Consider the following 15,688-nt stretch of genomic DNA (forward strand, 5'->3'; position numbering starts at 1 on the left):
AGTATCTGCCTGTACTTCTCAGCATTGAGGAGACTGTTCTCCGGACAGTAGATGGGTGTACCAGGGTCCCACTGTTTTCTGCCAATTCTGAGCTGATGGCACTGCTGCACATCTTCCGATTGCGAAGGGAAGTAAGCATGATGTGTCTTTCATCTGCTGCAGTAAGTTTCCTTGGCCGACCACTGCGTCTATGGTCTAATTGTTTAATCATACACCTGACAATATACCTACAAAATCCCTGATTTTGTGCTCTAGAGGCAGTTCAGAGGAGAGCAATGTCCTACTCGGAGAAACTGAGGGAACTGAACCTTTTCACCCTGGAACAGAGGAGACTACGTGGGGACTTGATCCAAGTCTTCAAAATCATGAAAGGCATCGACCACATCAAATCAGAGGAGCTTTTCCAGATCAGCAGGGACACACGCACCCGGGGACACAAATGGAAATTGGGCTTCAAGGCATTCAAGACAGAAAACAGGAGACACTTCTTCACACAGAGAGTCGTCACAATCTGGAACAAACTCCGCAGCGATGTGGTTGAAGCTGAAACTTTGGGAATATTTAAAAATAGACTGGATAGGATCCTTGGATCACTTAGATATTAATGGACACCAAATGGGCACGATTGGTCGAATGGCCTCCTCTCGTTTGTAAACTTTCTTATGTTCTTATGTTCTAAGTGCACCTAGAAGAATTGATGCTGTTTTGAAGGCAAAGGGTGGTCACACCAAATATGGATTTGATTTACATTTTTCTTCTGTTCACTCACTTTGCATTTAGTTAATTGATAAATATAATCTATTAAAATGTCTATTTTTGAAAGCATTCTTACTTTACAGCATTTTTTCACACCTGCCTAAAACTTTTGCACAGTACTGTATATATGCAACAGTGGCAGGAAATCATGAATTGTCAGACAGTTTATTGTTATGACAGTGTACCCAGAAATCTATCAAATAAAACAAAGATACATTTTTTAAAATCACATTATATACATGGACAAATTAAGGCTTTTTCCTGTGTAATAACGTTTGATGCAATTTTAACAGACCCATGAGGTCGACCACCCACACTCAAGGGGAAGTATTTAAAACTCAGTTTAGGTCTAATGAAACCGCCTATTCCCTAGTGGGGCTTTAAAGTACCCTTTCTAATTAATGCAGTCAAATGATCTGACTAAAATTGTTGTGTTATGAGCTTACAGATTTGTAGAAAAAGAGAATGGCTTTGTCCAGAGTGGACAATATTTTTGTATTTCTCTCTGCATCGAGAGACTCATTTTCAAACTGGGGGCATGAATAAAACAAAGGACACAACTTTGTAAACCCTGTTCCATTATTAATCTATGTCTTCAGAGACTAGATAGTTGCCAGCATGCATATCCCAAGTGGAACGGGATGGGTGAGTGATGTGAATCCAAGGAAGTTGTATCCTTTTTTTTTGACACTTCTGTAGACAATTGCCTTTGTGTTCATTCCACAGAGGTTGAATCTGCAAGAGAGACTGCCTGCTCTACTTGCTACATTTAAACTCTGACAATTGGTTTCTCACTTAGAATAATAGCTATTTTCTTTATGAGTATGTATTAACAGGCACTTTTTAAACCAGTAAAGAAGATAGCAGATTCTGCTGTGGAGCAGATCACATGACAGTGTTACTGCTATTCAAATAAATCATGTTCTGAGTGGAGGGAAAAATAAATAAAATGTCTTTCAGGTTTAGATAGGAGAGTTTGAGTGTCAGTCAAATACAGGAGCAACAGGCATTACACCAGCTGTCATCTCTGCTATGCAGTCTGAAGTGCTTTCAGAGAGATAAAATATATGGAATGTATATGGAAATCAGCATCCCGGTCTCACTCCAATGTGTATAGAAGATATTATTTTGATTTGGGAAACCTGGAGTGCCCTGTAATAAAAAAATAAAAAATAAAAAAAAACGTTTCCCGGATCTGATGGTTGTAATTTTCAGTAATGCAAAATCTACCATCCGCTATGTTTCACAATGGTAGCAGGGATGTGTGTGTTGAACAAATTAAAACCTGTGAGGCAATATGGTGAAGGAACCGTTTATCTGGGTTATAAGCTCTGACGACAATTAATTTGGGCAGCACACACCTGCCACCTCTCTCTTGTCCTGCCACAGTTATTATTATTATTATTATTATTATTATTATTATTATTATTTTTATTTATTGGCAGACGCCCTTATCCAGGGCGACTTACAACATAAGTGCAAAAAAAGGCATCAATCATTAAAAAAAAGTTAGTCTTGGACAGATGAATGGGTTTCTTCCAGTAAAATCATAAGAATTCTATAATCTGTGTTAAAGTCAAAATGGCTCAGTTGTTGGCATCTGCCTGAATTTATGTATTTTTCAAGGAAAATAGTTGTGTGTATTGCTTCCAAGAATTTAAAGCATCTTGGGTGAGAAAATTATAATAAATGACTAATGTGTTATCTTAAACTTAAAATAAAGTTGCATTCTGCATTGTGACACAGAAAAAAAATGTTTCGACCTTATATTAGTCATTTCATCAGAAGTAGGGTAGTGAAGGTGTTTATGGTGTTTATTCCTTAAGTCTCTCATTTATAGGGGAATCAGTTCTCCAGAGGAAAAATAAATTGGTAGCAAGTTAATACATTCAAATTAATGCAAATTGAACATTGGCTAGACCTGTTTTAAATGCATTCCTACAGGTGATTGGAATGTCTCCCTATAAATTTACTGAAAGACACTCACAAATCAAACAGAGGTCTGGAAACCACAGGTATTGTCAATACCTAAAACACCCCCTTAAACCTAGGGAAATCTGCAAATTAAAACCATGCTGTCGATAAGAAAAAAGGTAGTTCCAAAAAAAGAAAGTAATACATGGATTAAATAACAGCTACTTTCAGAATGTATTCTATAAATCAGAATAAGGGATTTAACATTTCCTGACCAAGTGAACACATTTAACACACAAATTAGGAGTAAGATTTGCAATTTCCCACAGTTGGGAATTCACAAAGGTCATATTAGTATGTATTTTAAGCATTTGAGGTGTCTATTAGAGTGTGATTTTGGAATTTCAAACAGAAATAGGAAGATCTTTGTTAGAATAACCTTGAAAACCAACATTTTCTTTAAAATCCCACTTAGTCTCCCCTTGAGCAAAAAAACTGTTGAATACAGTAGAAATGTATGCTGAAGGATCTGGGGTTAACCTTTTAATGGTGCAGTGCATGTCATATGAGGATGCCATAAAGACACTTCATTTTAAAAATGGATCTGCTGCTTACTGGCCAGTAGTCAATTATGGACTGTGATTATTAGGAGTATTAGACAAGGGCTACAAAACTTTCTCTCTTCCCATTCATTCTACTGCAAGTGTTGGTTCGAGCTAATCGTTAAAGAATTAAGTGAATTAAAGAATTAAGTTAATTAAGCCACAGGACCAGAAATTAAGACAGTTCATTACTACTACAGTAGTGGGAACTGCAAGAGAGGAGGCTGCCTACCCTAGGTGCTACATTTAAACCTTGACAACTGGTTACTCAATTGGAAAATGTGCTATTGTCTTTATCAGTCTGTATTAACAGGCAACTCGTATAGAATGTAGCTAGTGTAGCTGCATGCTCATCAACTATAAAAGCTATTATAATGTCAGTCAAATCATATTGTGAAGGGAAAAGAAAATGCAAATCAAGTTTCTTTGGGCACTGAACTCAATTGTCCATTTCAGATCAATGCAAATAAGATGCTAGAATATAGGTGAAAGTGAAATTCTCCTCTGAACCAAATGCTCCAGTCTTTTGAGAGCATGTTGTATTCCATTCTAACCTTTAGGCACATATTTTGACTTCATATGCAGCCTATACCATTGTATCAGACAGAGAGTGTATTTTTACATTTGAAGTGAAAACAAGCTTTGATCCAGTCTATGGAGAAAGTAGTATAGAAAAACTGAATTTGAACAAAATCAACAGGAACTAACAGGGATGAAGACAAAGTCATGAATAGCAGAACAGTTTCCTGGCTGTTGTTCTGTGTTGCCATCGAAGTTCAAGGGCATACATATGCCCACGTAATTTGAAGGGAACTTTGCCTATGCCCTCGTAACTTTGGAAGATTTAGTGTACACCTCTCGCCTATAACAAAATCTGTCGTTTGTCCGCAATTCCCCTGTAGTAGAGTGTACCCACTGCTTGTGGAGCACATGGATGCACCCCCCATGGGAGGTGTGGCAAAACGATGAGTGGAGAGCAGAACAAGAAGGCAATATGTAAGAAAACTGGTAACAAACTTTTGATTTATGAACTTCGACTTGAGAATGTCATTGCAATTTGGATTATTTGCTGTGTCTGGTCTTTTATTCATATATGTTTAGAGTGGAAACTGGCACATTTAGTTAGGCACGAACCAGTTGGATTTGTGGATTTTGTGGATTTTGTCCATTTCATTAGAACACAGAGTAGCACTTTAAATAATTAACGTGCTTCCTTGCTTCCTAAACCCTGCCTTTTAAACAGCCCAGCATTGTGAAAACTCCCCATACAGTGTTACAGTACCTTAAAAGAAAATGCCAGACAAGCTTTAGAAGGCACCAGAAAATGGGAATCCACATGAAGTGGGTTTAGTGGATTTAAGGGACTTCATAAAAGTATTAGAAATCCAGTAGGTGACTACTTTTGTACCCAGTCACATTGTTGAAGCACATTCCCTGAGGTCCTTCAAGAAACATCTGGATGAGATCCTCAAATGAATATGAGTAAAGACAGAAATTAATAAAACAGCCTTCTTTATTTTATAAATGTCTTAGAATCTTGAGGGATTGATTGAGGAAATGCAGGGGTTCACTTCTGGTGATTAAGTAGAGCTTGGCTGAGTTTTGATGTTGTATTGATTTCCAACTTGATGTGATTCCTATGGTATTACTTTGTTGTGATAATTTCTGTCCTTCTAAAACATAAACAGATTAACTTTAGCAAGCCTACAGGCAGAGATTAGATATTATCACAACAAAACTCACTCACACTCAAAAAGTAATGTTTCTTATTTTGTGAATCTGGCAGCTGTTGTCTCAGTTGTTAATCTGGCCTGTGACAGGTAATATATTCATTCAATATAATAACTTTCAGTGACAGGGGAATTCTTGACAGTCACAAACTGTTTATGTTGTCTTGTGATTTAAATGGTTTAAATCTTAAAAACAAACATGTACTTGCATGTACTTTACATAGTAGGATCTGGAGATTTTGTCTCACATTGTGTTATAATACGGCAAAGGGGAATTGTATATAACCTGCACAATTCCCAGCCCATTTCTGCAGAGTGTTAGCTTTCAGAAGGTGAAAAACAAACAAACTGTCAACTGTGGTAAAATGTGTCAGGTAGGTTGAAAGGAAATAAATAAAAGTAGATGGTGTTATTATGGCAAAACCATGTGTTTGTGTGTGTGTTTATATATACAGTGTTGGGAGGGCTACTTCCTTACTAATACTAATAACCTTGTTTATAAAATAATCTGTAACCAATCCAATACACCAGATCACTAATTTAATCTGATTACTTTTAGAATACTTAAAAAAGGGGAGTGGGGAGAAACTCTCAAAACAGAAAACAATGTGTAAATATCTTCTATATTTAATATGGAAGATTGATTTGTTTTTGTTTTTTTTCCTGTTCCATTCAGCTGAGTCATGCAGATCTTGCATTAATCAGAGTATGATGATTGGCACTCATGCAAGCTTTTCACAATGAAGCCAAGGAGACAGAATTGTGTTGACTCCCACACAGTAAACAGACTATTTGGGAAATAGTATGCACACACAACATCTGTCCTACATTGATTTTTCATTTCAAAGTTTTATGGATATTTGTGTTCATCTGCCATTTGCTTCTAAATGTTTTTAATATAGTAAATATTTGAGTATCCTTCTAGATAGTGTACAGAAGCTTATTGCTGCTGCACAGATTTCTATTTATTTATAATTTGGATGAATAAGAAATCCATGAAATGATAAGACACTCCAATGAGAATAAAATAAACAGGGTACTAGCACAAAGTGGGGAAACACGTCTCTCCTGATTCCACTGGGGATGCACATAATCTTTAGACAATATGAACACCTCTTATATACTAACTTTTGTATATGTACTATAGCTATATCTTTCTAAGGTGGGGTTTAGGAAACACAAGGTAGGGGTATGGTGAAAGGAGAGTGATTTATTTACACTGTGCTCCAGTGCACAAACCAAAAAGACCAACATAAAACAAAATCAAACCCTAGGGCTACACATTGAACAGCTCCCTATTTACACAACAAACAGCAAACAGAACAGACAGGAACCAGTCAAATCCGTGATCCAAATCTTGATCGAACTCCATCAATAAAGTCAATAAACCATATTCATTGTATCTCGCCTCTCCACAACAGGAAGTGTTAGAACAAACTATTTGTAAAACCAGATTGCTGGGATATGTAAGGAAGAAACAACATTAGCACAGTCCAAACCTCTGAAGTCCATCAATCAAGACTCACTCATACATTTTCTAAGTAACGTTAATACCATCCCATTCTGCTTTGAAAACTTTAGCAATGTCAAATAATGGAATCATGCAGGAAAAGGATTATGTACTCCAGATAGTTAATTTACCCTTCAAACCCTGAAAATATAATGTGAAATGTAATATTAAAACTGTGTAAATCAATATACAAGGCTTCTATGTATAGGCTGGCAGTCTTATAGTTCAATTCCAGCTATTTAAGCATTTACAGCATCAATCAGAACCTGATCAGAATTTGAAGAGGGTCAGCAGAGGTAGATGAGTTGGAATTTATCATAAGCCTTATATTTGAATACATTATTACAAAAACTACAAGTGAGCTTTCTGCATATCATATTGAAACAACTTAAACATGACTGGTTTACCTGATCATTAGCATAGTTAAACAAACTAAACAAAAAAAACAACAACATACGGCACATTCTGTATTGATCTATTTGGTAAAATATGCCAAAGCTCCATTCAACCTTGAAGAATTGTATACGCTTGTCCAATGAAAACAGTAGGGTAAACATATCTTTGTCTTTGAGGGTTGGAAGCACAAAACATTGGTCAGGATCTCAAATCTCCTGTGGCATAGTTCACCCCCTTTGAAGACAAGAATTGATGAATATACTCATAAAGTTATGATGCAGGATATCAGCACTGACATTGATCGATTACTGCTGTAAGTGCTGCTTGCTTCCTCACTCTTGTACCAGTTGCTGATTTCAGGTATTTTAATAGTGCCAGTTTCTGCTAGGTAAAACCCTCTGCCTGTTCAAATCCATCCTACAAATGATAACCAAACCAAATGTGTAGTTTATTCTGTGTGTGTTAAAATAGGTTAAAAATCAATTACTACAGTTTACTATACAGTTGTTATACATTCTAAATACTTTAAAATCATGTTATTTGTGCCATCACTTGAGTGGATGTTAGCTAAAATTAATTGTTAACACAGAGTCTCTGAATCCGAGATCTTTTTTCTTTTTTGTATGGATACATAAAGAATGCCAAAATGGGTTATTACCTCATTGTTTTTACTGCTAATTTAAGTTTAATACTAGTATATAAAAAACATTCACAAATGCTTAGAAGGGAGAATGTTTGTCCTTATATGGCAAACTTTCATCTAAAACTTCTTTCTAATAAGCACTTGTGGCCAAAACTGAGTTGACCTGGAAAAGTTACTGAAATCCATCTGAACATGGGAAACTGCATAAGCTTTTGTCTAATGCAAACGTTTATCAATTGCCAAATACATTAAAGCACTAGATACACTGCCTGCAGGAAGTATTCACCCCCACTGGACTTTTTCACATTTTGTTGAATGGGTTAACAAACTTAATTTAATATTATGAACATAACCCTGGTTCTCTGAAATAGAGATCTTCCATTACGAAATATAAGTATAATGGTTCCGTTTGACCTAAGCTGAAACTTGTGTAGCAAAGTTACCAGAAGGTCGCCTCACACACTGTAAACTGGACTCCCTTCCTCAGATTTTCTTGTTGGTTAACATTGATCAAATTCTCATGCAAATAAAAATTTGACCCATGCAATTTAATTTGTATTTGTTTGCACTATTGGCTAATATCACCGCAACTTCTGTTGAAAACACTTTTGCTTAAAAGTGACTGGGTCCTTTTAAAAACATGGCAGCTGGGACAGGACACTGCACTGTCCAGAATACACTGCTCTGCCATTAGTGGGGAAGGTGGAGTCAGCCAGTATATAAGGAAGCAGTGCAGAGCAGTCAGGGTGGTGGCTGTAGAGGATGTTCAGTGTATGAACAGATGGGGTGAGCACTTAGATTTGTGTTTAGTTTATTAACTGTTTTGTGGACTGTTTGTAGTTTAGTTTTTATTTACTTTTCTGGTGTTAAAGTGTGTGTGACTGTGAGAGACAAGCAGGGAGGCCAAGTCCTGCACTCCCCTGCTCTAGACTCGTACTCCAGCAGGGGCACTACATCCTGCATTCCCCTGCTTAGTCCACACTCACCAGCAGGGGCACTACATCTTGTACTCCCTGCTGTAAGCAGAGCCGCTTGTGAAGCGAGTGACTGCTGCCTTGATGGGGAAGAAGATGCACCCCAGTGGCCCAACTACAGATGGGGTCTGTCACACTTGCTAGTTGACCTAACGTAATCCACAGAATCTATTGTACTGCAGCAAAACAACATTGAAGACCTTTATACAAGCGCTTGCCAATTAGCCTAAAACTTATAAAATGGGAAATTAAACTGCAAAAGAGATTTAAAAAAAAGTGGCTTAATGAACAAGAGGTTTCTTTGATCTAGTCTTCCTAACCGTGATATTGTTGTGCAAGTCATGATACTACAATCAAATTACTCCTGAGAAGACTTTTCAAGTGGATTTCAAGTAGACCAAATGAGTGCTTCCTTCAGATCTGCTTTGATATCTGTTTTGGGGGCCAAATAAGCCATTAGTACAGAAAATAAAGGTAGACATCACAAAAGAAAATCATATCGAACACACAGGAAAAAAGCAGAGCCATTGAATAGTTCAAATGATGAAGAGAGAAGCTGTTTTTTCTGATCCCAATCATAAGCAGAGGGCAGAACCACAATTTGACAACATGTCTATTCTACAGTAGTGTTTTTGAATGTAAACGAAGATACACAACAATATATTCTCCTTTATGTGTCTTAGCAGTTTGGTTTCTTTGTATTCTATATATATATATTATCAGTAATGCCAGCTGTGGCAGTTTCATTACACGGCAAATCTACAAAGCTGCGAACCTGGGTATTGACGCCTGAGACATAGGCACATTTTGTCTTTCGAACAGAACAGATATGAGCAATATAAAAAAAAGAAAAAAACACTATTTTAGAAAGACTAAACTGTAAGCATTGTTTTAGAGGAGCATATATATCATCCACAATATGTTTGAAAAGGTTTTTGAACTGCATTCCAGTCCTAGAAATTCACAAGTAAGAGCAAGCAATTTAAATCAAACATTGGCCTTTAACAAAAGTATATTACCAAGTACCATAAAGTATTACTTTCCAGTATAAATGTGAGCAGTTCATCAAACAACTTCAATGTTATGAATGTGTAGCATTGCCAACATATAATTCAAAGACATGCAGTGGATGTAATAGTGGAATTGGATATAACAAGATGGATCGTATATAAGGAGGATGCAGAGTCTATGAGCTTCAGTTGTGTCTGGCTTTTATTGACTATGAGAAAGCATTTGATTCAGTCTACAGGTTCAGACATCAGTACTTTAAGAAATCAAAACATACATAAATCTTATTAAGGATAAGACTCCATCAAGACCCTGACAAGATCAAGATCTTCAAAGGAGTACGTGGATTTTCTTTACAACACTTGAAGTGTTTATGAGTTTGGACTGGGAAGAAAAAGGAATTAAGATAAACAGATTATTTGAATAACTTACAATTTGCTTATGACACTTTTGCCAAAATAAGTCCTAGTTCAAAGTCAGAAACTCTCAGATGAAAGTAATACAAAATAACTAAAACCAAAATCATGTTCAAAAGCTTTGTGAAAATCAAGAAGATTGAAGTAGATGAAAAGATACTTAAATATGTACAGTATTCTATATATATCATCATCTTCCTTTGTTGATCGACTGGATTAAAACCTTTCCCCAGATATATATATATATATATATATATATATATATATATATACATACATGTGTAGCATGTGCCCCTGGCTTGGGATTCGAACCGCACCACACAGCTTCACCCAGTAGGGCACTGGTCTCCAGACGCAGGTTTATACACTCTTGTGATTTCACGGAGGGGTTACGTCACTGTAAGGAGCTCCTGTCTGCAATGCAATTCATACACACAAACACACACACATATATATATATATATATATATACATATATATATATATATATACATATATATATATATATATATATATATATATATATTTGGGGTTTCAATCATAGCATTTTATTTTGATCATTTAATGAGACCACCTGGATAATTATTAATCAATTCATTTTAAATGTACTGTAATATATAATTGCCATTACAGAAGTAAAAAAAACAGTAATACCTCATACACACAACTTTATTGAAATGTACAGAAAATTTAACAAAGTTATTTATATGGAATCCAAGGACCTTTAGTCTTTTACTAGACAGTTGCTATAAATCCTGCGATTGCAATAAGATTTTGCAAGAAATAAGTTTATTTTCATTTGAAATGATGAGAAAACTGCTTCAACATTAAATGGGGTAAGAACATAATTCTACAATGCGTATTCTCCAAAAGTTTTTCAATTTTATATGGCAGTAATTTACTGTGTTAACCATACTAATAACATCGCTGAAATGTTCCCCTCTCCTTTATGGATTTATGGGATAATGTTGAATGTACCTGGACAAGAATATCACAATGTTGCCCAGACCACAACAACACCCACACCTACACAAAGGTCTATGTCACATTTTATTCCAGATCCTGTAGGTTGATGACATATGTAGCACACATATCTACAAATATTTACACCCCATCTGCACAACAGTCATTAAGCAGTGACAAATATACTGGATGCATAAAACATCAAATCGAGAAGCAAACATGTATATTGCAAACAATGAACATTTTATCCTAAAAAAATTAAGACATTAAAATAAAAGCCTTGCAGAGCTAGATTTCATGGAAGTACTTTATCTTGTTCAGTTTCACCCACAGAGAAAGATGCTTGGTCCTACTTATATACTTCTGTTGATCCCATAATAATTAATAAGCTGTTTGACTTTGAGGAGACCCCTCCATTGCAGGAGATCTTAAAGCCTTTCAATTGTCAAATGAATTGATGGCTTTTAGATTTACATTCATGATACACCTTAGATTGTCTACTTGGATGTGAGGTCTCAATGCTATGTGACCCTGGGTTTCCCTAAAGTGGATCAGAGTGATAAGGCATATTTCTATCCTGCTGGTAAGACCAGGTACTGGAGTGAGATAAATCTTTAATGATGAGATGATGCAGAATATGTCTTGATTAACCAGAAGACAATAAATACAGTCTGGGATAAACTCTGGCATGCCCAAACAATGGAACAACAAAAGGATTTTGGTAAATGCTTGATTCACATAACATTGAAAAGCTCGAACTAAAACAAGTATAAGGGAAGACAAATTAAATTACTCCACATTGCTGTTTTCAAAAAAGGACAAAATATAATTAACAAATATTCATTCCAAGGCTAAACATATATGAAATGAGAATATTTGGTTTAATTTCAAACACAAATAGATATCAATGCGGATGAGAGGATACAGATAGGAGTAGAGTATATTAATAACCCTATCATAATATTAACATGGTTACTATCCCCTTCCTTTTGGTCTGGTTTGGGGTTTAGTAGGACCTTGTATTACTCCTGGTCAAATGTCATCCTTTATTAAAACAGTGTTAAGCGTTTCTGCAGCAGCTTCTGAGCAGGAGGATTTATTGCTTTGCTCCTGGGCCGGCACTGCAGGGTCTGTTTGATTAAAGAGAAAAACTCCTGACGGGGCCTGCATGTGGTTACACACAAAGAAAAAACTACACACAGAATGAAGAAGCTCCAACAATAGTACACTTCAAACCACTGCTGTTCTACACCCTTGAGGAAGGCAAGTAGAACTCCACTCACAGTTCAATGGCAGCTTTCTCTCAATGTAAAAATTGACTGCTCCAAGTATACTTAAAGGTATCACCCCCTCAGAAATTAAAGGCACCTTAATTCTTATCAAAGCTGCCATTTATGGTAACCCCACCCCTCTCTCTCTCTCTTCTTCCCACCCTCCCTGTTCTCCTGTTTTTTACGTTTCCAGGAGTCCTCCAGCCTGCAGGGGACAGCGTTTCTCTGCAGAGTGACCTGCTCTAAGGAAGGGCAGGGTCACTGATGGAGTGGGCTGGGTCACAGGTGAACGACACCGTGATGGCGAAACGGGTCCCCCAGCTAACCTTCTCTACGCGGTGCAGATTCTCTGTGCCCGAGGTGAAGAATGAGACTCGACCTGGAGCGGAGAGGAGGATGGACAGATTGGAAAGGGTTGGAGATATATATATATATATATATGAGAGAGAGAGAGAGATAGATAGAGAGAGAGAGAGAGAGAGAGAGAGAGATGTGTTACAGTGATATAGGTTCAATCATTCCATTTGAGCATTTTGTTGCATTGTAATCCATTAAAATAAAACAAATTTGCACAATAGTGACAGTAAAAAGGCATGTAAAAAAATATAAAAATACATTTTTAGGAATTGCTCCATAAATGCAAAAACAACAGGAGAAATGTCAGTTGAAGATAAATAATGATACATAAACAAGTGAATTAGTACCTTTTTGATAGTAGGTTTATAGCTGAACTGTAATTGTACCGCAACACCAATTTTACCAGATTCTAAAAATTCAAAGCAGTTGAACTGGGGAGAGGTTTTCCTGCTGAATCATGATTCAGCAGATTGTGACAATAAGAATATATCCACAAGCTTCTTCTACCAGAACTAACTAACTAATATCTGCAGGTTTTGCAAATAGTCTGAATACAATCAAAATATGACAAAACACACAGCACAATATGTAATTACTGACAACCTGTGCCATTTGGTCTGAACAATCACTAAACTCTAAGTACAGATGCTAATTTGATATAACAATACAAACCGTAAACATTACATAAAACCTGTCTTTCATGATTAGATACCTCAATTGAACAACACATTGTTGTTACTAATCGTGGCCATTGTTTCAGGTGTAACTCACCTGATCCAACTTAAAGTAGCTAGTTGAACTAGTTCAAAGAATTTAGATAACACAGAACATAATATTAGTGGAGATGCCTTTTGCTGAGAAGTTACAGAATTATAGAGTGTACAGTGGATGTTCATTAAAAAATATATATATTCTGTATCTCCCAATTTACAAAAAGTTTTCTTTGTAAAGTGCCTTCTGATGATGACCTAATTATTTGATAGCTACCCTGCACACCTACAGGCACATTTCAGATTGCTCAAGGGTAGAAAGAGGTTTTGCTGCACTAAAAGAGCAACCAAAAAGGTTATGTCATTAATAATTTCTCTCGGCTCCTACCTTTGTGCGCTGGTGCTAACTGACTTGACTGAAAACCTTCATGTGGATCTCCTGATACTGGTCGCTGTGTCGTGTTTGACTGTTTCGCTTCTTGCTTGTGAAATTAAATCAAAATACATAAATAAATAACTTATTTTATAAGACCCAAAAGTGTGTGCACTGCCTTTTCTCCATCTTTCATTTTACATTTAGCTTGGGCCATTACTGCGTTCTTTCACACCTTCCCAAGTGTTAATCAACTCGGGTCACTGCTGCAACCCCTGTGCTTGACGTGAGAGGAATGAAGCCAGTAAACACATACTTGTCATCTGAAATGCATGGTGTCAAGCAACCCACTTCGTTTCCCACTGTGAGTGGACAGCACAAACCGTAAAGCTACACCATTGTGTTGACTGACTAATCTAGGTTTCACTGATAAATAACACTGCACAGCTCAGGTGTCCAGTACGCTACAGGAGTCGCAATAATGTGACTAGCCCAAGAATCCCAAGCTGACTGGAGACCATCCAACCCCAGCAGCACTCTGCCAATTACACACCTACCCATTGGGAAGCCTGTTTGGAGAGGAGGCTTTTATTGGTTGAGCCACTGAGGAGCCCAGAAAAGATACATAAAAAGATGCCTGTGCTTACCTACAAACAAGGCAGCTGTATATGAAACATTCTGTAAAAGCCGAGTATAAACCTATGGAAATCGAAAGTTTGTGCTTTATTAATGCTGCCTTATATTAAAAAAAAAATGTACTTCACCTACATTTTGTGACAGGTGACCTGCAGCAGGTGTGGGCGTCCTCCAGTTTCATTGCCTGGCTGGAATCCTCATTAACCCAGCAACCCTGATCAACAGGTAGTATTGAAGATCTGAGCACAACACTCAACCCCTGGCACACTCTGCCTGCCTGCCCGAAGCCAGTTAACCTGCCCTGACCCTTGGCAACATGAATACCAATTTGTCAACTGTCCCCAAAGCTCCAAACGCCAAGAAATGTCTATGATTAGAAAAGAAGCTGTTGAGTGGTGCTACACACAGCATGCCCACTAGACTTTGGGCTCTGCTGTTTTGTTACAAGCACACAAAACAATACAATAGTGTTTATGATTTTGTCTCAGATATGGGAGTTTGCCGAAAGATCAATACAGGTACCGAGGCTAATCTCACCATCATCTCCATTACCTTTAAATTGCCTGTCTAGTTTTCTAGTTTGTGCTTTTATACTATACCCAACTGCATTTTAGACGTGAGATAAAAGCTCACTTTCATGTTTAATGTTCTAATATCTATATATACACCATATAACCTTGAATAAATGCTAATTTCTGTATACATACCGTATTACCTTGAATAAATGCTTAATCTTCAGGTTAAAAGATTAAGGTTATTAAAAGCAGATGAATTGCTTAGACATCGATTCTAAGGTTATTTATGTGGATTGCACAGCCATATGTGCACTTCCAGCTTGATCACAATGAGGAAGAGCTCCCATAACCAGGCTTTTCAACTGAAAGCCAAAAGTCCACAAGGGCGACTGACCAGCTGTTTAACAACTTGGTAGTTAAGACATATGGGAGTGTGACTGTATTTTAAATAAAATTTATTTAAGTCTATATAGTGCATTATTCTTCCATTTGTCATGTTTGGCCATATGGTGTTTTTTTTACTTTTGTAGCTTTTTTAATTAAATGTGCTGGTGTCAGAAAATAATTCCATATAATTGGGAGCAAAGTTTAATAAATTACTGATATCTAAATTTGGCACTTATTCGAGACTGTCTTTTATTCAGAGTAACATGGGATAAGCTATATGCATACATAAATAATGTACATATGTGTCATGCAAACATGACTAAAAGAGAATTAAGAGATTAAGAGAAACTTACTAGCTGCTTGATCAACCAGTTACCAGCAGGAATTCATTCTCAAAAGCCACTTTAGTTTAGTTTTGCTGGCAGACACTCGAGACACTCTGACTGAAGTGATGGACATGTGAAACTGAAGAATTACTGCAAGCGGGGGAAGAAATTGGGAAAAACAATTCCTCAGGTGAGAAAGAT

The 15,688-nt window shown here is 36.8% G+C and overlaps 1 protein-coding gene across 2 annotated transcripts in view; it reads right to left on the reverse strand.

Moving 5' to 3' along the window:
• Positions 1–10,600: 10,600 nt before the first annotated feature.
• The window catches only part of ogfod3 (2-oxoglutarate and iron dependent oxygenase domain containing 3), a 60,905-nt gene continuing 55,817 nt past the window's right edge, over positions 10,601–15,688 (reverse strand). Inside the window, exons 9-10 of one of the 2 annotated variants that reach the window (XM_066704879.1) lie at positions 12,510–12,562; positions 10,601–12,042 (exon numbers count right to left, since the gene is read on the reverse strand). In XM_066704879.1, the coding sequence (XP_066560976.1) occupies positions 11,962–12,042; positions 12,510–12,562 (134 nt within the window). In that variant the 3' untranslated portion in view covers positions 10,601–11,961. Of the gene's footprint in view, positions 12,563–15,688 lie in introns of both variants that reach the window. The other variant, XM_066704878.1, reaches the window with a different exon arrangement.

The sequence above is a fragment of the Amia ocellicauda genome, chromosome 5 (assembly GCF_036373705.1).
Source record: "Amia ocellicauda isolate fAmiCal2 chromosome 5, fAmiCal2.hap1, whole genome shotgun sequence".
Taxonomy (NCBI): Eukaryota; Metazoa; Chordata; class Actinopteri; order Amiiformes; family Amiidae; genus Amia; species Amia ocellicauda.